This window comes from Coturnix japonica, chromosome 23 (assembly GCF_054131305.1).
Source record: "Coturnix japonica strain WE chromosome 23, WE-NBRP24, whole genome shotgun sequence".
Taxonomy (NCBI): domain Eukaryota; kingdom Metazoa; phylum Chordata; class Aves; order Galliformes; family Phasianidae; genus Coturnix; species Coturnix japonica.
The window spans coordinates 6,032,291-6,052,991 of NC_140685.1; the positions used below are offsets into that span (position 1 = coordinate 6,032,291).

A 20,701-nucleotide genomic window follows, 5' to 3' on the forward strand; every position below is an offset into this window, starting at 1 on the left:
GCCACAGGGTTCCTACGCTGGGCGGGGCGGTCCGTCACTCTCCGATCCCCCCATAGAGCCGCGGTGTAACACACATAACCGCCCCCCCAAGCAGCGCACACCTGTTCTTTAGTTCCGCTTACTCACATCGCCCCTCTTAGTATGGGGTCTCTTGGTGTTCCCATAGCACCTCATTGGGGGGGAGATGGATCCCACTGATCCTGAAGCCGCTCTCCCCATAGCACTTGTGGTCCCAGAGCGGCTTCATGCTTCACCCCACACCAGAGCTTCATTTCCTGTTTATGGTGCCAGATTAAGGAGCTGTAGGGGGGATTCAAGTGGGCCCAGCTGTGGGGCTGGAGCCGCAGCCCTATTTAAGGCCCGGCCGCAGCCTCTCACATGATGGGAGCGTGACTGCAGCAGCATCATGGTGCTGGGCAGGGAGCGGCTGGCTCAGCTCTTTAGGCCCTATGGGGAGATGGACAGCGGGGAGAGCAGCCGGCTGCTACCCCAGGTAATGTATGGGGCCCTCTGGATGTGGGGGGAACTATGGGGTGACCCTTGTGATGGCCCCACAGACATAAATTGGAGTCCCTGTTATGGGTGGGGGGGGTCTCCATAGGGATCCTGGTTAAGAAAAGGACCCCTGGGAAAGCATATCTGTCAGCTCATAGACCCCAAAGAGGAAGGGAGGTGACCCAGCTCCCCATCTTTGGGGGTCCCTCTAGGGATAAATGGGGTTCCTGTTAGGGGCGGATGCTCCAGGGGAGCTCACCCCCATGGTCTTTTATCTTCATGGACCCTAAGAACACCCCGTGCATCCCTGTGTCACGGTGGGATGTGTGGTGGCTATAGGAGCCCACAGTTCCCTTAGGAAGGGTACGTGGGGGATATGAGGGCTGGGTACCACTGTGGGAGTGTCCCGGTGGTCTGTGGGCCCTGCAGCTGTTCAGTGGTTCCTCTGCCCCATGCAGACATCCCAGCTGACGGAGCTGCCCCAATCCTCTGATGACGACGATGACATCTCACTGCTGGGGGATGCAGATGATCCCATGGCCAAGCACGACCCGGAGGAGTGGTGCCCTGCCCTCTGCAAGCCAAATGCCTTCACACACTGTGTGCAGCACTTAGCCTTCCTCTGGAACCTCCTCTTCCTCCTGCTGGGCCTGCTGACCCTGGCCATAGGGGTCTGGGGGCTGCTGGCCAAGGGCGAGCGCTTGGCCCCGCTGGGCTCTGACCCCATGCTGCTCTTTGTGCTGGCAGGGCTGGGGGCCAGCACCGTGTCCCTGGCTGGTTGTCTGGGCGCCCTCCGCTCCAACTCCTGCCTGCTGCGCTTCTTTGTGGGGGCCGTGTTGGCTTTTGTAGGGCTGGAGGTGCTGGGGGGGCTGCTGCTGCTGCTGGCACGGCAACGGCTGCGGGATGCACTGCAGGATGCACTGCTGCTCTGCATGCTGCGCTACCAGGAGGAGCCCAACCTGCGCTTCCTGGTGGACGAGGTGCAGCGCAGCCTGCGGTGCTGCGGGCTCAGCTCCTACCGCGACTGGGAGAGCAACCCGTGAGTGGGGCTGGGGGCACGTGGGGGCATGGAGAGGGTTAGTAAGAAAGCAGCAGGCACCCAGATCTTCTTCTATGTCCTGCAGGTATTTCAACTGCAGTGCGCCCGGTGTGCAGGCGTGCAGCGTCCCGGCCTCCTGCTGCCTGGATCCATGGCAGAACGGCTCCATCGCTAACGACCAATGTGCCTTTGGGGTGCTGCAACTGGGAGACATGGAGGCTGCTGGCGTGGTGCACCTGGGGGGCTGTGTGGTTCAGCTGGGTGCCTGGCTGCGTGCGCAGGCTGGAGGTATTGCCATCGGGGCGGCTGTGCTGGTGCTGCTGGAGGCCACCGGGCTGCTCCTGGCACTGAAGGTGCTGGCAGACATTGCGCCTGGTGGGGCACGGGGCTGAGGCTGTGCTGTGGGGATGGAGAGGATGCTGAGTGTTCCTCGTGCTCTCCTTCCCATCCTTTGTTGTACATGTGCATTCCATAATAAATCTCTGAACTCTACCTGGGTCTGCTCTACCTCTTCTCCATCCTGTCCTCTCTGGTGTGGTTGCCCACCCTTGTAGCTTTCCAGCCCCAGATCATCACACCAGACGTCCACATTTATTTCAGGTTTTAATGACTGTTTCTCCAGGCTATGCCCTGCTACATGGATAGGGCAGTTTCTAAGAAAGCACTGCTATAGGGCAGGTGGTGGTGGTGGCTGTAGCCAGCCTAGATAATGCCATACTGAGCCAGCTCGTGCAGCTCCAGGTGACTGAAGGCTTCCCAAGGGCAGATCACGGTGATATCTGTGGAGAGCAGAGGCTGCATCAGCACAAGTCTCAGCCCTGCTGCAAGCCCTGCAGCTGCACCATAAAGGAATGGGAACCACATACCTGTTCCTAGCCCCTCCATGCCTGGGATGTCATCGCCAAACCTGCAAAGAAACCAGGTGTCTGTCCTCACTATGCATCAGCCTTGAGCAGCACCACATGGGTGCCTTCAGGTGTGTCCCACACTGGGTCCCGGTGCTCAGCCCTACTCACCCCTGCACCCCCTTTTTGGGTGGCTTGCTCTTGAATTGCCGCGTCTGCCTCTGCTTGAACTTAGGTGGTCCTTTCCGGGGGGTGGCAGGTCCCCCGGTCACTCTGGTGGCTGATTTGAGCTCTGGTTTGTGGGGCTCCAAGCTCATGGCTGTAGCAGGGCTAACAGCCCACCCCGCGGCACGGCTGTCCCTGTGGTTCTGGTACTGGCACGGGGTGGTTCCTCACACCTGGCACAAGGACATGGAGCAATGGGGTGAACCTTGGTGTGGCTGCAGCCATCTCAGTGCCCTTGTTCCCACCCTGCCATGAGCCATGCAGAGCTGATCCGCTTTCCGGGCTGCCCTGGGGGTGAGCATTCTCCTTCCCCTCCTTAGAATTAGGCCAGCTCAGACCCCACTAATCCCCTTACCCCAAAGGCAGCAAAGGGCATCCAGAGGGGCACAGTGAGCCCCTGCATTCTTTGGGGCAATACCTGCAGCCCTTCCCTCCCTCTGCAGGTGGATGTGCACCACCGGGTACCCCCACCACAATGCATCCCTGTGGAGATGGGCATTGTAAGTGCCACTGTGAGTTGGGGGCAGTGCAGCCGTGTGAGCTGAAAGCTGCTCCAGCTGTAGCTGCGTGATGCTCAGGGATGGCTCACAGAGCTCTGTGTGCTGCAGTCTGGAGGGGCTGCAGCTGATCCCGAAGTCCCAGGGCAGCACATGGCTCCATCCCTCCCATAGGCACCCTACAACCTGCCAAGCACTGCGGCTTTGTAATACAGGCAGCTCCCATTGCCAGCTTGGTGGCATTCAGCACAGAGCCTCACCTACAAGTGCAGGAGGTGAGCGTGGGCTCCAGCTGAGCAATGCCATGCACTGCAGCCCCAGTGCCTACAGGTCTGGGTGGTGTCTCTCACATACCAAAGCCATCACTTACCGTGCCCAAGGCCGGTGCTGCTCCAAATGAGTCCCTCCAGCCTGCTCCACACGTCCTCTGGGTGCTCTGGGTGGCAGCTGGGGGCTGGCAGATTTATCCTCTTCGGGGATAATAGGATTAAGTCCCTTCTTCTCAAAAGGGTAATCTAGTGTCCTTCCCCACAGGAATGGTGGGGAGGAGGGTGGGAGTGTGTGCGTGCATGGGGAGGGGGTGTCAGGATTAACGCCACGGGGATGGGCTGCGTGTTAGCAATGCTGTCTCACCCCACAGAACATGGTCTTGGGCAGGGAACAGCTGCAGAGCATCCATGGGGATGTCCTACATCCCCCCTAGGAGGGACACCCCTATGACTTGAGCCATTGCACCATGGGGACAGGAATGGGACCACAGCGTGGTCAGGGCAGCACTCCATAACAGTGTCAACACCAAGCACAGCATCCCCACACCATCCCTGTCTCTATTCCAATGGGGAATCACAAAACGTGAAGGTCACCAGCTCATCTCAGGCGTCACTGAGGACACCTGAGTATAGACAACATGAGAGCACTGCAGACTCTGCTTCATCAGCCCAAAACATGGTGGAAGTGGGGCCAGGCAGCCCCTTCCCACCCTGCCCTGCTGCTTGGGAGTATCACTCCAAAGCCTCCCGTAATCCCAGCACTAAAGCAATTACAAAAAGGTATAATCTCAGCACACTTTAATTGAACTCCAGGCCCTTCCACTAATGGCAATTAGTTAGATTTCAGCAAATAGGATTACACGGATCCAGAGGTGTTTCATACGAAGCTGGCAGAACTGGCCTCTTCCACAGCAAAGGCCTGTTGTTAATTAATACTTCCAGACTGAGCTTCATTAGCAAACACCACTCAGAAGCCACTTTCGGTGGCATTCAGTGCATTGTCTGAGCTCATCCCGGCAGGATGGGGTGAGGTTCTGCAGGGACAGTGTGTGTCATCAGGCTGAGGCTGTGCTCAGCTGGGCAGGATTTGGTGAGGTGACGCCTCAAGGTGAAGTTTAAGGAGTTTTAAGGCAGAGATGAGCGAGGAAGAAGCAGCACAGTGAGGAGTTGCCCTTGATGGGACATTGCAGGGCCCACGTGCTCCGGCTGCACGCTCTCCCCTGAACCAAACAAATCCTACAGCATCGGAAAGGGGCTGGGAAAAGCCCCTGCCCCTCTGGACAACAGTCAGAGAGAAGCCTCTAAGAGGCTTAGTGTAGTGTGGGGAGGACGGTGTGACACCACAGCCCATCTCTGTCACAAGGCTGCTGTCATGCTGCAAACCCAAGGGGCAGTGGGAAGGATCCTGCACGTAGCAGGGATTTTCAGTGCTGGGGATAGAAGCACGAAGTGATGTCACCTCTCCTGCATTGTCAGTGCTGGGGCAACACGTGGGGTGTATGTGCTCGGTGAATCCCTCCATGATGCAAACAAACACCGTAACTAAAATCCCCATCTCACAAACCAACATCCAAAACCACACAGATACACCGTGTTCCAATCCTCTTGTCCCATGGAGACTCCTGGAGCTCAGCAGGAAAGTTCCTCACCACTTTTTGGGCTCATTCTGTCCTCATGCGCAGCCTGATCTCCAGCTTCAGGATCGCTTTGATGTTCTCATCCTGCACATGCTGCTCCACGGCCTGCAGTGCCCGCTCCCCACCATCCCCATAGTGCTGCAGCAGCTGCTCCACGTACTCGATCCAGACGCAGTTGTGGCAGCCGCTCATGCAGCAGGTGGTGGGAGGTGGGGGGAGCTCAGTGGGGTGTGGATAGGGGGGCTCAGCCCCCTGCCTGCTTTCTCCCTCCCCCTGTGGGGTTCTGGTCTGACGTTCATCTCTTGGGCTATCTGAACTGTTCTGATGGCTGCAGAAGGTGCTGGGATGGGGGGCTCTGTGCTGCTGGTCCTGTAAGGGATGGGTGCATGGTGCTGCTGGGTGGGGGGCTGCCCTCAGGACCCCTCAGTGACAGCCCCTCCACAGCACCCCCAGCCCCACTGCATCTATGGGGCTCCACACGGGGTCCTCTTCCCCCACCCCCATATAGCACTATGCCCCCATTACAGCCCCCAGACCCCCATTAGAGCCCTCAGAACCCCAAAGCAGCCCCCAGACCCCCATTACAGTTCCCAGACCCTTCAGAGCAGTCCCTAGAGCCCATAGAACCCCACTGCAGTCCCCAGACCCCCATTACCCCCCTAACCCTCGCCATTACAGCCCCCAACCCCTCCCCATTACAGCCCCCAGACCCATCAGAGCAGTCCCTAGAGCCCCCAGAACCCCAGTGCAACCCCCAGTACCGCCACTACCCCCCCAACCCCCCCATTACAGCCCCCAGACCCCCCATTACAGCCCCCAGACCCTTCAGAGCAGTCCCTAGAGCCCATAGAACCCCAGTGCAACCCCCACTACCCCCCCAAACCCCCCCTTACAGCCCCCAGACCCATGAGAACAGTCCCTAGAGCCCATAGAACCCCAGTGCAACCCCCAGTACCCCCCCCAACCCCCCAGACCCATCAGAACAGTCCCTAGAGCTCCTAGAACCCCAGTGAAGCCCCCCGACCCGCCATTACCCCCCAAACCCCCCCATTACAGCCCCCAGACCCTTCAAAGCAGTCCCTAGAGCCCATAGAACCCCAGTGCAACCCCCAGTACCATTAGCCCCCCAGCCCCCCCATTACAGCCCCCAGACCCATCACAGCAGTCCCTAGAGCCCATAGAACCCCATTGCAGCACCCAGACCCGCCATTACCCCCCCGGATCCTCCCTTACACCCCCCCCACCCCCCATACCCCTCCCCTATGTGCATCCCCCCCCCATCCCCTCTCACCTCCCGCCCCCTCCCCACCCGGCCCCACGCTCCCCTCGCCGCCCGTAGTAACATCCCACCCCGACAACGGCCCGCCCCCTCCAATTCCTGAGCGACGGCTCTCTCAACCAATGATAGCCCAGCTTCTGGTGAGGTCAGCCAATGAGAGCGAAACGACGGCAACAGGAAGCGGATGCAGTAGGGGCCGCGTGGGGAGGGGTGGAAGCGTGGGGATGAGGAAGGGGCGAGGGAAGGGACAGGGGAAGGGACCGGGACAAGGAAAGGGACCGGGACAAAGGAAGGGAACGGGGCTGAGACCGGGACATGGAAAACAACAGGGAGCAGCCCCAAGGAAGGGCCCGGCTGCTGCCACAGCACGGGGCAGGTCAGTGTGTGTGCTGCGATGGGGCTCCTTAATGCCCTGTCCCAGCCTATAGCTATCCCGTTATGGCCAGGAAGGAGAAAGCCTTGTCCAACATGAAACCCAAACACCCTGATGAGCAGGAGATCCCATTCCGCCTACGGGAGCTGATGCGGAGCCGTGAGGCCATGAAGCAGCCCAAGACCCGGGCAAAGCGGGCAGCAGGTGGGGGCTGCACCCTCCAAATGCCCCCATCCCAACCTATCCCTGCTGTAATCTTAGTGCCTGTCTCTCCTAGACAAGCCACAGCGTCCCCAAGGGATGAAGGCACACGAGGACATCCCTGTGCCCAAGTTCCGTCAGCGCAGAGGGGAGTCGGAGCGCTCCTATGTGTGTCGCATGGAGCAGGAGGTGCAGCATGTGATGGTCCTCAGCAAGAACCAAGTGCAGCGGGAGCCTGAGAAGGAGGAAACAGCACCACCAAAGTCTCAGAGGAAGAAAGAGTGAGAGCAAAACCAGCACAGCTACTGGGGCATCCAAAGCCAATGCTCTGGTTCTGAGACCCAGCTCTATAGGGCTGCATCTGAGTCCATCCCTTGGAGCAGCCTGGCACACAAAGCTTGGCTTCTGGGGGGGTTCCATGGGGTAGAAGCTCTCTTCCTCCCTGCAGACTCTAAGAGAGCTCTTCAGGTTTCAGAACAAAAAGCTGAACAAACTGCGGAAGAAGAAGGAGGAGAAGAAAGAGGCTTTGCTGGAGAAGAGCCTGTTCCAAGGTGGGGATGGTGCAGGGAGGCTGACTGCAGTGACCCGTGTGCAGTGTCCTCCCTGACACCAGGTTCTGCTTTTCTCTCCCAGACCCGGTGGCATTCGGTGAAGTTGTGACAGAGCCGCCCACCATCACCTCCCGGCCCCGCAGCGGGGGTCCCACCGAGAAGGTGAGGTGTGGGGGCACACAGCCCTGTGCCTGTCTCTGCATCCCTGACCCATCCCATCTTTGCCCACAGGCCGGTCGGAAGCGGCTCCTTCTGACACCTCACCTGGGCTCAAGCCAGGCAGCCTCCACTGTACCAGTATCAATGGCTCGACAACGCATCGTGCAGGAGGAACGAGTGCGTGTCATCCAGGCCTACCGGGACATCCAGAGGTGCAAACAGCAGCAGCGGGATGCAGAACGGGGAAGGACGCAGCCTAGCAGCAGGGTACCAGGCTGAGTCCACATCCCACTGAGGGGACACAGCCCCCAGACCCCCGTGTGGAGCAGCGTTAGGGTTACGCTGCCCTTGAGACAGTCAGCTGGGTGCACCGGGGACACAGAACCCAGGGACTCAGTGGGGACTGTTGTCCTGTTCTGACTTTGCTGCCAGTACAGAGACCTGCGCCCTTCCCAGCACCTCGGAGTGGGGCATCCCACAGCCTATATGGAGCCACAGACCTGTTTGTAGTAAAAGTAATGATAAATGCTGCTGATGTGTGCTTGTTTGTGCCTCCTGCACCATCCCACAGCGTTGCTGGCATTGTGCAGTGGCTGGGAAGGGACAGCACTGTGTTGTGTGCCAGCAGATGGCAGTCCCAGCCTGTAGCACACATGGCATCACCATCACAGTGGGCTGGCCTGGCAGTGCTGGCACTGGGTGTCCTCTGGTAGGGGCAGGACCCTTTGCTAGACACCGTATGTGCCTCCTGTCCTGGCTGCAGTGAGGAGGGGAGCAAGCCAAGCCCAGGGACACAGCATTTCTTACGCTGAATCCACGCTCACCTGCACTGAGTTACATCCCTCCATCGTCTTCCTCACTCCTTGGGGACGTTGTATGAGCCACGTTCTCTGCGCCTTCAGCATCCTCAGCACCAGGATCACTGCTGGGACCCATCTCTGCCCCACATTGGGGATGACTGTCCCTCCAGCTGCCCCCTGCTCAGCCTCACGGCTGCAGATCCCTCCCAGCACAGCGCAGCCCACGTGTGCCCGTGTGGCCGATTCACCTGCACAGCACAAAGGCAGCGCTGTTCCTCAGCCCCGTGCCACACAAAGCGCTGCCTGTTGGAGCACGGCTGCCCTGCGGCCAGAGCTGGCAAAAACCAGGGGCTCTGGAAGGGCTGAGGCCACCGGCAGCACCGGAATGGCACAGCACAACCCAGCCCTGAGTCCTCGCATGGGGCTGAATGGGAACAGTGTCTACATACCTTGTTTATAGGGTGACTGCTGTCCCCAGGGCTGTGTCACCCCAGGATGGCTGCGCTGCTGCCTGGGGTGCACAGTGTGCCTTGCACAGCTGTGGTGCACCCAGCTTGGCAGAGGGAACACACACACCGTGTGCCATGCAGTGCCAGGAGCAGGGCGTGCTGCAGCAGCCCCAGGGACCTGGAGCTCTTGGTGCTGCCTGGAGACGTCCCCACAGCCAGCTGGCACCAGGTAAACACTGGTGAAGCAGCACAACCCCCAGAGGCACAAACAGTGCGTGATGGGAGCCTGCTCCTACCCAACACCTTCATCTGCCCTGACACCTGCAGGGCTGTGCCACGTCCCCACTGCCAGGAGCATCCCTGGGAGCAGGGGGATGTGGCTGCAGGGCTGGGGCACAGTGTGTGCTCAACATCTGCACACAGCTTACACACAGCGTGGTGCTTTCAAGGAGACCGGGTCACCCACCTCCCCCCAACCAACAACCACGGAGCCATTTCAGCCCTGAATAATTCATGGTGCTGCCGTTGGCTCAGCCACAGGCTTCCTGCCCACAGCACAAATCGCTGCAGAAGGGAAAGGCAATCTGAGCAGGAGAAGCTGCCCCTGACCTTGGTTTGTCCTCTGCACTGCACCATCTTCTGTAGGGTGGTACCTTCTGTACCCATTTACCTGTATGGGCACAACCCCATCTGCACCCCGGCCCCTGTGCTGGAGCATGAGGCCATTTGGAGCCATGCTGGGGATCCACGGTGCCACCAAGGAAGGGAGGAGGGGCTGAACACAATGGGACAGAGGTGGAAGCCCTTGGCTGATGGATGCAATGCAGCTGGGCACCCCATCCCCATCATACTACAGAACCATGTAGGAAAACTCACCTTTATTGGGTCTGACCTGAAAAAAGGGGGGAGGAACAGAGGAGGGAGGGGGCCCAGCTCCATCCCAGTGCCCTGAATGTGATCCTTAAGCCCTGGTATAGAGAATGGGACAAGGCACAGGTAAAGCGGTCGGAGCCGCAGGGAGAGGCCACTGGGTGCTGAGACCCAGAGCATCCCCATGTCCCCCAGTGACTGGGGGGAGCGAGGCACAGCAGGAGGGTCAGGAGAACTGGGGATGGCTTGGGGTGCAGTGTCCTGGTCTGGGCTCAGCACTTGGTGAGGGTCACGAGGCACAGCCCTGGGCAGGCATCCCCCTGCTGCTGGCTGTCCAGCAGCACAATGTCCCCAACCCAGAGGGGACGTGATGTCCATGCATGGTGAAGGCAGTGTTGGGACAGCGTGGGGCAGCAGCAGGGAGCTGGGCAGAGCAGGCAGCATGGCACAGGCCTACATCCAGACGTTCCCAGCTCAGGAACCAGTTCCAACAGGGTCAGATGCACTAGGCAGGGAGGCACGGCACGGTCACAGCTGCGTCAGCGCTGTAGGACCTGGGCTTCACCACCGGTTCCTGCTGTATGGGGACAGCACCTGCAGGCACAGCAGGATGGCACTGGGCAGCACAATGAACAGCCCAAAGCCATCCCCACCCGGCGCCATCCCCACCCCTGCCTGCATGGGAAACTCTGCAGCGCAGGCAGACTTTGCACCCTGGCCAGCAGCCCAGCCCCACTGCCCCCTCCCCGCTGCTTGTTGCTCATTAACCCACCTGGCTGCTCCGAGCATCCCGTTGTGCTGCAGCATGTCGGGCCTGCACGGCAAAGGCATCCTCGGCTCGCAGCGTGGAGCTGGCACTGCTGGCAGCCGTGGCACGGGGCAATATCACATCATAGGGACCTTCACTCTGTGGGGGCACAGGGGGATGCAGGGGGCTGGGAATGCTCCCAGGGAGCTCAGCAAGGAGGAGACCCATCCCAGCACTCCACACAGCAGCAATGAGAATCCCAGCCTGATATGAGGATCAGGTGCACCCCATAGACCTTTATATGGATCCACCCCAGCCACCTGTTATTGATCAGCTCGGTAAAAGCTCATATCCATGGGAAGGCACCGGTGCTGCCCTTACCGTCCCCTTGTGCATCAGAGCCATCTCTGTAGGCTGGTAGACACTGGTCAGCAGCTGCCCGTTGTAGCCGCTGTATGGGGACACCGGCTTCTTGGCTGCAAAGAGACAGGGATGGTGAAAAGGGTGAAAACAGGGGCCTCACTCAGCCACCCTACCCAGGAGCTGGGCCTCGTTAGCAGCTTAATGAGCTGACAGCAGCCAGCTGCCCTATGCCCTTCCCTGGAGACGTCCCTGGGGTTTGCATCACTGCAGGGAGGGAGGGAGGGGCACCTCCTGTGTTATTGCAGGGTCTCCCAAGTGCTGTCACCTCACTGAAGCTGCTTCCACTAATGAGCAAAGCACCATCCAAGGGCGGAGGGCCAGGAGCCGTGGGCACCCCACGCCGGGGAGGGGAGCGTGCCTGGAGCAGCTGAGCTCAGCCCCAACTGGTACACCCAGCCCGGCGTGTTTTTAGGAGCCACAACAATGCAGGCACGGCTCCCAGCCATCAGGCAGGTCGTGGCAGCAGATGTCTCACTGTGCCATGCCATGCTGTGTCGCGCTGTGCCGGCCCCGCAGCCCGGTGCCTACCGAAGGAGGGTTCGTCCATGGAGAAGGCTTTGTTCTCCACAAACATGCTCTGTGATTTCTGCTCCTTCAGGATGGTCTCGTAGCCCACCCCACGCGTGGGGTACACGTCGTCCTCGTAGCCTTGCTCAGAACTGCGCCGCGTCACGTGCGTCACCTCGGGGATGATGTAGAGGAGGATGAAGGTGTAGGCGTTGGACACCAACGCGATGGCCAACGTGGGGTCATCCCAACCAGGCTTCTTGCCCACGTGTTGGTTCCCATAGAGGTACATGGCTATCCATGTAACCCAGATGGCCATGGAGAGCCCGGAGGTAGACAAGATGAAGATGCTGTGCTTCCTCCAGCGTGTGTAACCGCCGCAGAGGGCCGGCCAGGCAGTGCCAAAGGCGGCCACCAGCAGCACCATGACATAGATGAGAGCCATGACGAAATCAGCATCCGCCAGCCCACAGGGGTCTGCGGGTCCACCCTCCTGCCGGGCCACCGTGATGATGAGCCACTCAGCGTTGATGATGACCTCCACCATTGCCAGGAGCAGAGCCACCGCCAGCGTCACCCAGCCTCGTGGGCCACGGTTCCTCCGTGCCAAGAAGTTGAGGGCCACGGCGTGAGCCAGCAGGCAGGAGAAGCAGATTGCAAAGAGGACACCGAAGAGAAAGCGGCGAGAGGTGCAGGTGGAGAAATCCGGCCCCACGATGAAGTCAAACGTCAGGCAGAAGAGCCCGAAGGTGCCCAGTAAGAAGAAGGCTTGAGTGGCCACCAGGCTCTTCTTCTGGGGGTCCTGCACAAAGGGCAGGCTGGCCACCAGCACGATGGTGAGCACGAAGCTGGTCACGGCACCCAGGCTGGCTGTGGCCTCCAGCACGATGCCCCATGCTGCTGACAGGTCACAGAGGTTGTAGTATAGCGAGGAGAGGTCCTGGCCACATCCTGATGGAGGGGTGCTCTGGGCACGGCCCGTGGGCAGCAGAGCCAGCAGGATGCAGGCGGCCGCTGGCACCGCAGCACCCATCCTGCACGGCAGGTGGGTGCTAAGTGGGGCTCCAAGGACCCTGCGGAGAAGAGAAGTGTTACAGAGCTGGGGAGCAGGAGCTGGTGCTGCCTGTGCTGTCTGCAGGTGTTGGAGCATCTCTGTGGCAAGTGACCAGCACCCAGTGAGCCCACCCCCCCACAGCCCAAAGCGGCTCCAGATGTGAGCAGGCAGATGTGAATCTCCTGTCACTTCCTTGTCTGGATGCAGCACTGTGCCCACAGGAGGAACCAAGCATGGGTCTGGGGCGGGCAGCAGAGCTAATGCTTGGAGACACTTGGGGCTGCGTGCTAGCATGGCTTTGCATGCCAGCTCGTTCCCCTTTTTGCTTCTCCCGGCTCACTTCCCTCTGGTGGCTCCGGGCACTGACCCACCACGGGTCTCATGTCTGACCATGCACACCAGCACTTCTGGTCGCACGCAGCTGCAGCCTGGCACGGCACAGTGCAGCATGGCACAGCACGGCATGGCACAGCACAGCACAGCATGGCACAGCACAGCACAGCATGGCACGGCACAGCATGGCACAGCACGGCATGGCACAGCACAGCACAGCATGGCACAGCACAGCGTTGCCCCGTGGGTACGGGGTCTGTTCCCATCCCCAGCCCCAGGGATCGAGGGGTGCCGGTAACATGGGAATGAGGAAGCAGAGGGGTGAGCTGCAGCCCCTGTGCTCCCCAATGGGGGGAAACCGGGCAAGAAAACAGCAACAAGGTCACCCCGGGGCTGGGACAGGAGGGTGCTCCAGCCCCCAACTCACTGCGGCTGCTTCCAAATCCCCGCCCTGGGGGACCCGAAGGTCCCCAACCCGCTCCCCTCTCGGGGCCCCGCAAACCGCGGTGTTCGGGCTCCGCTCAGCCCCCGGGGCCGGGACCTTCCATCCGCGGTGAGGACACGGGGAGATCCATCTCCAGCAGCGGATGGGGACACCAGGGGACGGGGCTCCGCCGTCCCTCCCAGCGGCACCGACCCACACCCCGACTCGGGCCGGTCTCGGAGCTCCCCAAACTTTCCGTTCAGGAGAGCCCGTGGGGCGCACGGCTCCAGACCGCTCCCGGTGTCCTCGTTCTTGTTCCCGGTCCCGGTGTCCTCCAGCCCCGCACCTTTAACTCCTCCCAGCCCCGCTCACCGACTCCAGCGCCCCGTGTCCCAGCCGCTCCGCCGTGCTGTACTGTGCCGTACCGTGCTGTACCGTGCCGTGCCGTGCTGTACCGTGCTGTACCGTGCCGTGCCGTGCCGGAGAGCCCCGAGCCCGCGGCACCACGCGCGCCTGCCCGGCCCCTCCCCGAGGTGCGGCCGCTGCCCGGGGAGCGCACCCGGGGGTGGCCGGGACCTGCCCCACCGCACCGGGTACCGGCAGCACAGGGGGCGGGGGAGCAGGTGGAGGGGAGCGGGGACCGTCGCCCACAACGGGAGGACCGAGCTCCGGGTGGAAGCACAGAACCCACAGAGCAGCGGTGTAATGAGTTGGCGAGGTTTCAGCTCAGTCGGATGCCGGGGTCACAGTGGAGCAGCATCACCCCGAGCTGTAACCGCAGCCCCAGGCGGGGGGACCCGAGGGGCCTCTCGGAGGAATGTCAGCTGACGGCTGAGCCCTTGGCACCGCGCTGGGGTGAGCCTTCCCTGCGGGGGGTCGGGGCTCGGTGGTCCCGGCAGTGGGGCTGCACCCATGTCACCCCACAGCCACCCCATCCCCGGGGCTCAGTGGTGGGGAGGAGCCCCGTGGGGCTCAGGGCACCCATTGCCCTGCCAGTCCCATAGGAGGTTTCCAGGCGGGCGCTTCTATTTTGGGAGGGTGAAGCAAGATAGCGAAGGATCCAGCCGAAAGTTCACCGTGCGGCCGGCGGGTCCTTCCCCAACCCGGGATGGTAAAAAACAACCCACGGAGCTGGAGCCGGTGACACCAATGAACGGGGAGCGGCACCCACAGCCACGGTCTGCCCTGCCTCCACCTGGATCCACCTGGATACCGGCACCGCGATGGGGCAGGACCGTCCCTCCCCGCTGGTAACACACACGTGTGCGTTCACACCAGCTCACAACAGGGGGCTCCGCTGCCTCCTCTCCTCCTGCCGTGACCTCTGCGTGCCTCAGTTTCCCCAGGAAATCTCGTTCTTCCAATGAGCGGCGGCTCCAGCAGCGAGGCCCCGTTTCCCCACCGCCCCCGCTGCCCCAGCTCCGTGCTGCGGTAGAGGCCGAGCTGCACGCGGCTTCCTGCAGCGCTTCCTTCCGCTGCACGGAGCAGCCCCGGCCCCGCAGCCCCCCGCCCGCTCCCACCGCACACTGTCAGCCCCATGGAGCCGGGTGCTGGCTCATATCCCCCCATTCCGGCCGGTCCGACCCACGCTGTAACACCTCTGCTGTTTCTTAGGAGGTGTTTGGTTCCTGGCACGGTGCTAGAGAGGGCAGAGCTTGGTGCTTTCGCCCTGCTGTGCTGAGCACTGAGCCCTTCTGGATGTCTCCCAGCCCCACTCAGCCCAGCACAGCCAGGAACCAGAGCCAGGCTGCAGAGCAGGGCAGGATCGGGCCCGTTCCAAAACCATGGGCACGTCGGGCGCATTTTTTCCAGGCTTACCTCTGTGCAGAGCTGCAGGGCCGGGCTGACGGCAGCGCAGCAGCCGAGCCCCAGCTCACCTTGGCGAAGGTGAGGGCTGTACCTGGGGGGGCTGGAAAGGGGGCACGTGTTCACCCTGCCCACCACCGCTGTTTACTCCGGGGCTGGAGAGCTGTTTTCCATCTGAGCCGGTTCTGTCCAGAAAGGAGCCCCTCTCTGCGGGCGGACGCGGTTTGCACGTTTCCACCTCCCTCTCCAAGTAAATAAGCGCCGGGCGAGGGGGGGCTGGCGGCGGCCCTGGCCTCCGCACACGGGGCCGGCGCTTGAGTTCAGTGCTGCTTTCCCCAGCCAAGCCCTCGTGCCCCCCTTCCAGCCCCACACTGCGGCCCCCGGTCCGGGCTATGGGGTGGGAAATCCTGCGGGAGGGTGCGGGGTGGCGGGAGGTGCTCACCGCTGGGTTAATGTCTAATCCGGCCCCAGTCCTGCTCTCCTGAAATAACAGAATTAATGGAGCGAGCACCTCCCAGCTACCACCCACCCCGAGGAATCTGGGGCTGAACCCTGGTGGTGGGAGCAGGGCAGTGGGGGCTGGATCCCCCCCCGGTGTAATGCAGCATATCTTGCTGTGCCCTGTCCCACTGCAGTGCTGGGCTCAGCCTGGTGAGCACAGGGCACTGGGCTGCTCTCTGTGCCCTGTTTGGGGCAGCCCAAATACTCCAAGCCACCAGCACTGGGGCTGCTCCATGGGTGCTGGTTTATGAGGAATTACAGTGGAAAGGCCGTTCTGTTTTGGGGGGGGATTATAGTAAGGACCTTATGTGAGAATTAGGATGGAAAGTGGGGCAGGCAAGGCTGCTGCTCTGCACCCAGCTGCTGCCACGGGACATGGGGTTCCAGCTCCCTGCTGCTGCCTGTGCCAGCTCTGCTGGGCGTCCTGTCCCTGCCCTCTGGTGGCAGCTGGGGACACGCAGGCTGGCATGGCCATGGCTGCTCACTCAGCATCACAGCAGTCTGATGGTGTAAGTGGGAGCATGGCTCTGAGCTGTGTGTGTGCCACTCATTGGGGACATGGGTGGGAGAAGAGTCATACAGCACCCCGAGGGCAGCAGGCTGAGCTGAGGGACTCAGATGGAGCCAGACCCACACAGCATTACAGACCAAACATCAGAGTTTATGCAGGAGAGTGCAACCCCATCACATTGCCTCCTCCCTGGGGCTGCAGAGCTCACCTGGGGGCAGCTTTGCTGCCTTGTTGGAGCTGCAGAGCAGCTGTGAGCTCCCACCACCCCCAGCACTGCAGCTCTGTGGGTGCAGCAGGGCAGCATCCCTTGGGCAGGGCCCCATTGGATGCTGTGTGAGCACTGGGACCCCCGGCTTGTGGCAGCCCCCCACTGAGCACTTTGTGCCCAGCAGCTGCAATGGGCTCAGGGTTGGGGGCACAAAGCGGGCTCTGCTGTGCTGGGTGCCATGCCATGTGTGTGCACGGAGCACCTCACCCACAGCACGGCGGAACGTCTCGCTGACAAAGCAATAGAGGAAGAAGTTGAGGGTGGTGTTGAGCATGGCTGCCATGTTGGCGATGTCCAGGGCCAGGTGAACTCTCCAGTCCCTCTTGACCGAGGCCACGTAGAGGTGGCACATCATGACAGCAGTGCGGGGAGCCCAGAGCACGATGAAGACGGTGGTGACAGCCAGGAGGAGGGCTGTGGTTTTACCCCGGTGTGGCCCGTTCCTCCCAGAGTGTCTGCGCTGCTTCAGTTTGTGGATGATGATTGAGTTGGTGGCCAGGAAGATGCTGCAGGGCAGGAAGTAGATGGTGACGCAGTGCAGCCATTTGAGCACCTTGTCCAGGGCTGTGGGTGGGTCGGCGTCACGCCAGGCGTCCAGCCACCAGTAGAAGGGGATTCCAGTGGCCAAAGCCACAATGAACACAGCAGCAATGATCCTGCGGGTGCGACGGGGGTAGGAGACGGTGCGGTACCGCAGAGGGTGGCACAGGGCCACGTAGCGGTCCACGGTGAGCAGGACAGTGACCCAGATGGAGGCGTGGTTGGCTGTGAACTCCAAGACATTGACAATGTGGATGAAGGCGCGAGGAACCGCCCGTGCCAGGATGGCCGTCTGCAGGATGAAGCCCACGAAGATGATGAAGACTTGGGTGAGGATGTCGGACGTGGTGAGGGCCAGCAGGTACCAGTATGATGATTTCTTGGTCCTCGTGGCCAGGCGGGACAGGGCTACGGCTGTCAGGATGTTCACTGCAGGGAGGGGAGCGGGGCCAGATGGGCGGTCAGACCCTGGGCTCGCAGCCTCTGGTGGGGTGCAGGGGAGGGGGAGAAGGCTGGGGAGCTATAAATATCATGGTGCCACAGGGGATTCGTAGAGCTGATTAATCTCATCCATGTGTCAGCCCCAGCGATGCAAATCCCATCTGTCCCCGCTGCCGTGGCACCCACCAATAGGGCTGGGGTTACACCCAGGAGAGTGGCACTGCAGGGAGCATGGAGACCCCATGCCCCTAAATCTATGGGGTCAGGCAGGGGGCTGCAGCTCTGCCCCTTTAACCATGACAGCCCCAACCCCTCACCTGGCAGCCCCAGGCCCAGCAGGACGCTGTAATACACGACGGGGAAGATGCCAACCATGCAGGGCGACCTCTCCATCTCCGGCCATGTCACTGCTGTGCTGTTGGGCACCGGAATCATCGCCCTCCACCACGTGTTGGCTGCGAGGGGACACGGGGAGAGTCAGAGGGGGGAGGGCACAACCGGGGGGGGGTCATGGCATGGGGACACCATGGGGACCCCATTTTATGAATGGGGGTCACCGCCCGACCCCATTCATAAAACCCCCACCCAGCGCCCCGCGTTCCCATTGGCCGAGGGTTCCAGGCTGCGGCCAATCAGAGAGGCGTCCTCCGAGAGTAAGGGAGCGCCACACCCGAGCGCTGCGTTGTGATTGGTTGGAATCGTCTCGAATTAGCATTTCCCGCGGGAAGCTGGGTCCTAGTAGTGGGGAGGCCGCGGGGGTCGGGGGGTGACATGGAGCCCTGGGGTCCTGACACCGGGGGGGCCGTGTCCTACCCCGACCCCATTCCATCCTCCCGTGGCCTCTATACCGCCCTGGCTCAGCTCGGCCCCCTCTGCTGCTCCCAGCCCTGTAGGTGCTCCTCTGTACCCCACCCGTGGGGGTCCAGGCGCCCCCCAGCAGCTCGGCCATGCCCCGACGGCTCCTGGACCAACGAAGCACCGAGACCCCGCACCAAGATCCTCCCGAGCTCCCGCTCAGCGCTCACCGCCCCCCCCCCCCCTCAATGCATGGGGTCGTGCCGGGAGGGGGACAATAGAGGGGTCACGGTGCTTCCCTTCATGAGAACCCAAGGGGGCTTTGGCCCCTTTTCCCAGCACCCACCCGAGCAGACTCCCAACCCCCGGGGCTGTGTAGGAGAGTGATGCTAATTAACTGAAAATTAGATCTGGCTGATCAGCGAGCACAGGCTCTTTGTGCCCCCCGGGAAATGGGCATCGATCGGCTGCGGCTGGATCCTATTAACCCTTCCCTAAGCCCTGAGACCTTTACTCTGCTGAGAGGCGCTGTGTCTTCTGGGAGGGGTCCGGTTCGGGTCCTTCGTCCCCCTCCTGTACCCGAGGTCCCCCTCCCGTGCCCGGTGGGTTCTCACCTTGGTGGCTTTCGTGCCACCTTCTCTGAACGCGGTGCCACCTTCAGTCCGTGTCTGTTCCCTCTGTTGACCGCGTCCCCGCCGGTGCCCGCAGCGTGGCACAGCTCCCGGGGTGCGTGGAGACGTGGGGCGGAGGGAGAGCAGCGTGGGCAGAGCCGCGGGATGGGATGGACCCGAGCTTCGCTGCTGCCCCCCTTCGCTGCGATGGGGGCCCCTGGGGAGGCTGAACGACGGCGACAGAGCTCATCCCCACCCCTGCATGACAGGGACGGTGCTTGGGTGCAGCTTGCTCCCATGTCAGCATGCAGGTGCACAGCGTTTTGCTCACCTAGAGGCTCAGGGGAGCACAGGAGCTGACACTTTGCTGTCCCTCCCACAGCACAGGCTCCTTCTTTGCCTCCAGGATACACGGACACAGCCTCACTCCTGAGCCAGGTCTGGGTTTGTCTGACTGACACGGGGCCAGTGCAGCAGCTTCTCCATCCCATGAGGTTTAAAGGGCTGAACACAGCACTGCCAGCACTGTCCTTGTGGTCCCCATATCCCTCACTCTTGTAGCTTGTGCTGCCCCGTCCTGTGCCCAACTAAAGGATGACAGCCCCCGGCTGGGCACAGTGGAGGACCCTGCAGGATGGAGCCATGCTGGCTCAGTGCCTCCAGGCACAGGCTCCCAGCAAGCTGTTGTTTTGCAGGTGGGTGGTTAAATGAGGCAGCAGCAGATGTGGTGAGCCATTAACTGGCTGTGCTCCTGTTGGGGCCCCTTGGCCCACCTGGCCCATGTTCCCCATTGCAGCAGGAATGTGCACCTGAACTGTTTGCTCCGTGCCTTGGGTCACCCACCTTGCCAGGCTGCAGAGCTGCTGGTTGGGCTCATCTGAGGGGCCAGGTGCTCTGTACCCCCCCCATCCCCGTTTGTCCCTGCTGCCCCCCATGAGGGGCTGTGGAGAGCTGTGAGCACAGCGTGCAACTGGTGGGCAGCTCATCTTCCATCCCAGCTCAGTAGAGCAGGGCCAGATGGGCATCCTACCCCCGAGCTACAGCTACATCTGCCCACACTCAACATCTGGAGACCCCATTTAATCTCATGCTCCTCCTCACCCCCCCCCCCCCCCCTCTCCTGCACCAGGCTGTGCTCAGGATGGAGCTCCTTATCCTCCATCCCCATCCTCCTCCAGACACTCCGGATTCAGCCCCTGTCCTCAAGTGCCCTCCCCAGCATGAGGACACCCCCGGCTGTGGTGGCACTGTGCCGGGGCCGAGCACTCTGACGCAAAAGGGGCAGATGGGCTGAGCACTCCCTGCTTGGCCACAGCCTCCCTACCCTACAGAGAGACCTGGCCAGTGCCACAGCCATCCTGCCCTGCTGGATGCCCTCCTTGTGCACACAGCATCCTCCTTGCACTGAGCTGCTGAGTGCCGCGTTGCCAGCACAGGGGCTGGGAGTGAGCGTGAAATGCTGGGCAGCCTCATGGAGTTTGCGCTTCACTTAACAGCTTAACACCAAAGCGGCAATAACTCCGACGCCAGCACTAATCCCATCAGCTCAGACAGCTACTCGATAACAGGGAATTGGCTAATATTCCCCAGCCCGAGCAGGTCACTCCGCTGCCACACGCTGAAGGTCACAGCATCGCTTGGTGTTGTCTCCTGGGGGTGGCCCAGGTGCTTAGCAGACAGACCGAAATCCCATTCCTATCTCATTTTATCCCACCTCCATCTTCATCTCGTTCCTGCTGCCCTGTGCCATTGCAAAGCCCTTCGTGAGCTGTCGGGGTGGGCGAGGGGCCAGTGAGGGCCAACAGCAGGCACCCGTGCAGTGCACACAGTGTCTTGGCTGCAAAGGCTGGGAAAAGGGCAGGCAGTTCCTGCCGGCAGCCCGATGCCATGGTGATGGGAGGGCGAGGGCTGCCGCCTCCATGAATACCCATGAGCTGGGGGAGCCGGGAGGCTGCACACACTGTGCCCTGAATGCAAAAGTCCCAGCGTGTCCCCGCAGCACAAAAAAGGGTTGAGGCAGCGCACGGGGCCGGCACGGTCCGACGGCAGC

The 20,701-nt window shown here is 61.6% G+C and overlaps 6 protein-coding genes across 9 annotated transcripts; 2 read left to right on the top strand and 4 right to left on the bottom strand.

Annotated features, from left to right (window-relative positions):
- The first annotated feature begins 97 nt into the window (after positions 1 to 97).
- Positions 98 to 2,026, top strand: TSPAN10 (tetraspanin 10). The gene is made up of 3 exons (XM_015879937.3): positions 98 to 493; positions 954 to 1,534; positions 1,620 to 2,026. The coding sequence occupies exons 1-3, from the start codon at positions 407 to 409 to the stop codon at positions 1,924 to 1,926; spliced, it is 975 nt and encodes a 324-aa protein (XP_015735423.2). The 5' UTR covers positions 98 to 406; the 3' UTR covers positions 1,927 to 2,026.
- A 98-nt stretch (positions 2,027 to 2,124) lies between these two features.
- On the bottom strand, positions 2,125 to 3,608 carry PDE6G (phosphodiesterase 6G). Its single transcript, XM_085522960.1, has 4 exons — positions 3,472 to 3,608; positions 2,551 to 2,777; positions 2,401 to 2,441; positions 2,125 to 2,313 (listed from the first exon to the last, which is right to left on the bottom strand). Exons 2-4 carry the CDS (start codon positions 2,694 to 2,696, stop codon positions 2,237 to 2,239), a joined length of 264 nt encoding a protein of 87 aa, XP_085379086.1. The 5' UTR covers positions 2,697 to 2,777; positions 3,472 to 3,608; the 3' UTR covers positions 2,125 to 2,236.
- A 543-nt stretch (positions 3,609 to 4,151) lies between these two features.
- OXLD1 (oxidoreductase like domain containing 1) lies at positions 4,152 to 6,366 on the bottom strand. The gene is made up of 2 exons (XM_015879939.3): positions 6,299 to 6,366; positions 4,152 to 5,376 (listed from the first exon to the last, which is right to left on the bottom strand). The coding sequence occupies exons 1-2, from the start codon at positions 6,350 to 6,352 to the stop codon at positions 5,032 to 5,034; spliced, it is 399 nt and encodes a 132-aa protein (XP_015735425.2). The 5' UTR covers positions 6,353 to 6,366; the 3' UTR covers positions 4,152 to 5,031.
- A 122-nt stretch (positions 6,367 to 6,488) lies between these two features.
- CCDC137 (coiled-coil domain containing 137) lies at positions 6,489 to 8,100 on the top strand. 2 transcript variants are annotated; one of them, XM_015879938.2, is made up of 6 exons: positions 6,489 to 6,662; positions 6,733 to 6,863; positions 6,937 to 7,141; positions 7,329 to 7,411; positions 7,494 to 7,573; positions 7,643 to 8,100. In XM_015879938.2, exons 1-6 carry the CDS (start codon positions 6,511 to 6,513, stop codon positions 7,847 to 7,849), a joined length of 858 nt encoding a protein of 285 aa, XP_015735424.2. In that variant the 5' UTR covers positions 6,489 to 6,510; the 3' UTR covers positions 7,850 to 8,100. The 2 variants fall into 2 exon arrangements, with proteins under 2 accessions (XP_015735424.2, XP_085379084.1); XM_085522958.1 differs by having other exon boundaries at positions 7,494 to 8,100.
- Positions 8,101 to 9,682: 1,582 nt separating this feature from the next.
- On the bottom strand, positions 9,683 to 15,526 carry GPRC5C (G protein-coupled receptor class C group 5 member C). Of its 3 annotated transcripts, none has more exons than XM_015880147.3 (5): positions 14,997 to 15,526; positions 11,389 to 12,440; positions 10,819 to 10,913; positions 10,462 to 10,596; positions 9,683 to 10,283 (listed from the first exon to the last, which is right to left on the bottom strand). In XM_015880147.3, the coding sequence occupies exons 2-5, from the start codon at positions 12,398 to 12,400 to the stop codon at positions 10,251 to 10,253; spliced, it is 1,275 nt and encodes a 424-aa protein (XP_015735633.2). In that variant the 5' UTR covers positions 12,401 to 12,440; positions 14,997 to 15,526; the 3' UTR covers positions 9,683 to 10,250. The 3 variants fall into 3 exon arrangements, with proteins under 3 accessions (XP_015735633.2, XP_085379090.1, XP_015735634.2); XM_085522964.1 differs by lacking the exon at positions 14,997 to 15,526 and adding an exon at positions 14,255 to 14,534; XM_015880148.2 differs by lacking the exon at positions 14,997 to 15,526 and adding an exon at positions 13,551 to 13,722.
- Positions 15,527 to 16,125: 599 nt separating this feature from the next.
- Positions 16,126 to 19,690, bottom strand: GPR142 (G protein-coupled receptor 142). Its single transcript, XM_015880150.3, has 3 exons — positions 18,655 to 19,690; positions 17,563 to 17,700; positions 16,126 to 17,233 (listed from the first exon to the last, which is right to left on the bottom strand). The coding sequence occupies exons 2-3, from the start codon at positions 17,678 to 17,680 to the stop codon at positions 16,170 to 16,172; spliced, it is 1,182 nt and encodes a 393-aa protein (XP_015735636.2). The 5' UTR covers positions 17,681 to 17,700; positions 18,655 to 19,690; the 3' UTR covers positions 16,126 to 16,169.
- Between the last annotated feature and the right edge of the window lie 1,011 nt (positions 19,691 to 20,701).

Excerpts from the sequence above, each read along its gene's own strand:
- TSPAN10 (XM_015879937.3), top strand. The coding sequence starts at position 407 with ATGGTGCTGGGCAGGGAGCGGCTGGCTCAGCTCTTTAGGCCCTATGGG. Across the intron at positions 494-953 it reads GCAGCCGGCTGCTACCCCAG|ACATCCCAGCTGACGGAGCT; the intron begins GTAATGTATGGG and ends TGCCCCATGCAG. Across the intron at positions 1,535-1,619 it reads CGCGACTGGGAGAGCAACCC|GTATTTCAACTGCAGTGCGC; the intron begins GTGAGTGGGGCT and ends TATGTCCTGCAG.
- PDE6G (XM_085522960.1), bottom strand. The coding sequence starts at position 2,696 with ATGAGCTTGGAGCCCCACAAACCAGAGCTCAAATCAGCCACCAGAGTG. Across the intron at positions 2,442-2,550 it reads CCCAAAAAGGGGGTGCAGGG|GTTTGGCGATGACATCCCAG; the intron begins GTGAGTAGGGCT and ends GTTTCTTTGCAG. Across the intron at positions 2,314-2,400 it reads CATGGAGGGGCTAGGAACAG|ATATCACCGTGATCTGCCCT; the intron begins GTATGTGGTTCC and ends TGCTCTCCACAG.
- OXLD1 (XM_015879939.3), bottom strand. The coding sequence starts at position 6,352 with ATGTTACTACGGGCGGCGAGGGGAGCGTGGGGCCGGGTGGGGAGGGGG. Across the intron at positions 5,377-6,298 it reads GGGTGGGGAGGGGGCGGGAG|GACCAGCAGCACAGAGCCCC; the intron begins GTGAGAGGGGAT and ends CATCCCTTACAG.
- CCDC137 (XM_085522958.1), top strand. The coding sequence starts at position 6,511 with ATGAGGAAGGGGCGAGGGAAGGGACAGGGGAAGGGACCGGGACAAGGA. Across the intron at positions 6,864-6,936 it reads CCGGGCAAAGCGGGCAGCAG|ACAAGCCACAGCGTCCCCAA; the intron begins GTGGGGGCTGCA and ends TGTCTCTCCTAG. Across the intron at positions 7,142-7,328 it reads AAGTCTCAGAGGAAGAAAGA|GTTTCAGAACAAAAAGCTGA; the intron begins GTGAGAGCAAAA and ends AGAGCTCTTCAG.
- GPRC5C (XM_015880147.3), bottom strand. The coding sequence starts at position 12,400 with ATGGGTGCTGCGGTGCCAGCGGCCGCCTGCATCCTGCTGGCTCTGCTG. Across the intron at positions 10,597-10,818 it reads CTCTGATGCACAAGGGGACG|AGTGAAGGTCCCTATGATGT; the intron begins GTAAGGGCAGCA and ends GTGCCCCCACAG. Across the intron at positions 10,284-10,461 it reads GGGATGCTCGGAGCAGCCAG|GTGCTGTCCCCATACAGCAG; the intron begins GTGGGTTAATGA and ends CTGTGCCTGCAG.
- GPR142 (XM_015880150.3), bottom strand. The coding sequence starts at position 17,680 with ATGATTCCGGTGCCCAACAGCACAGCAGTGACATGGCCGGAGATGGAG. Across the intron at positions 17,234-17,562 it reads GCTGGGCCTGGGGCTGCCAG|TGAACATCCTGACAGCCGTA; the intron begins GTGAGGGGTTGG and ends CCCTCCCTGCAG.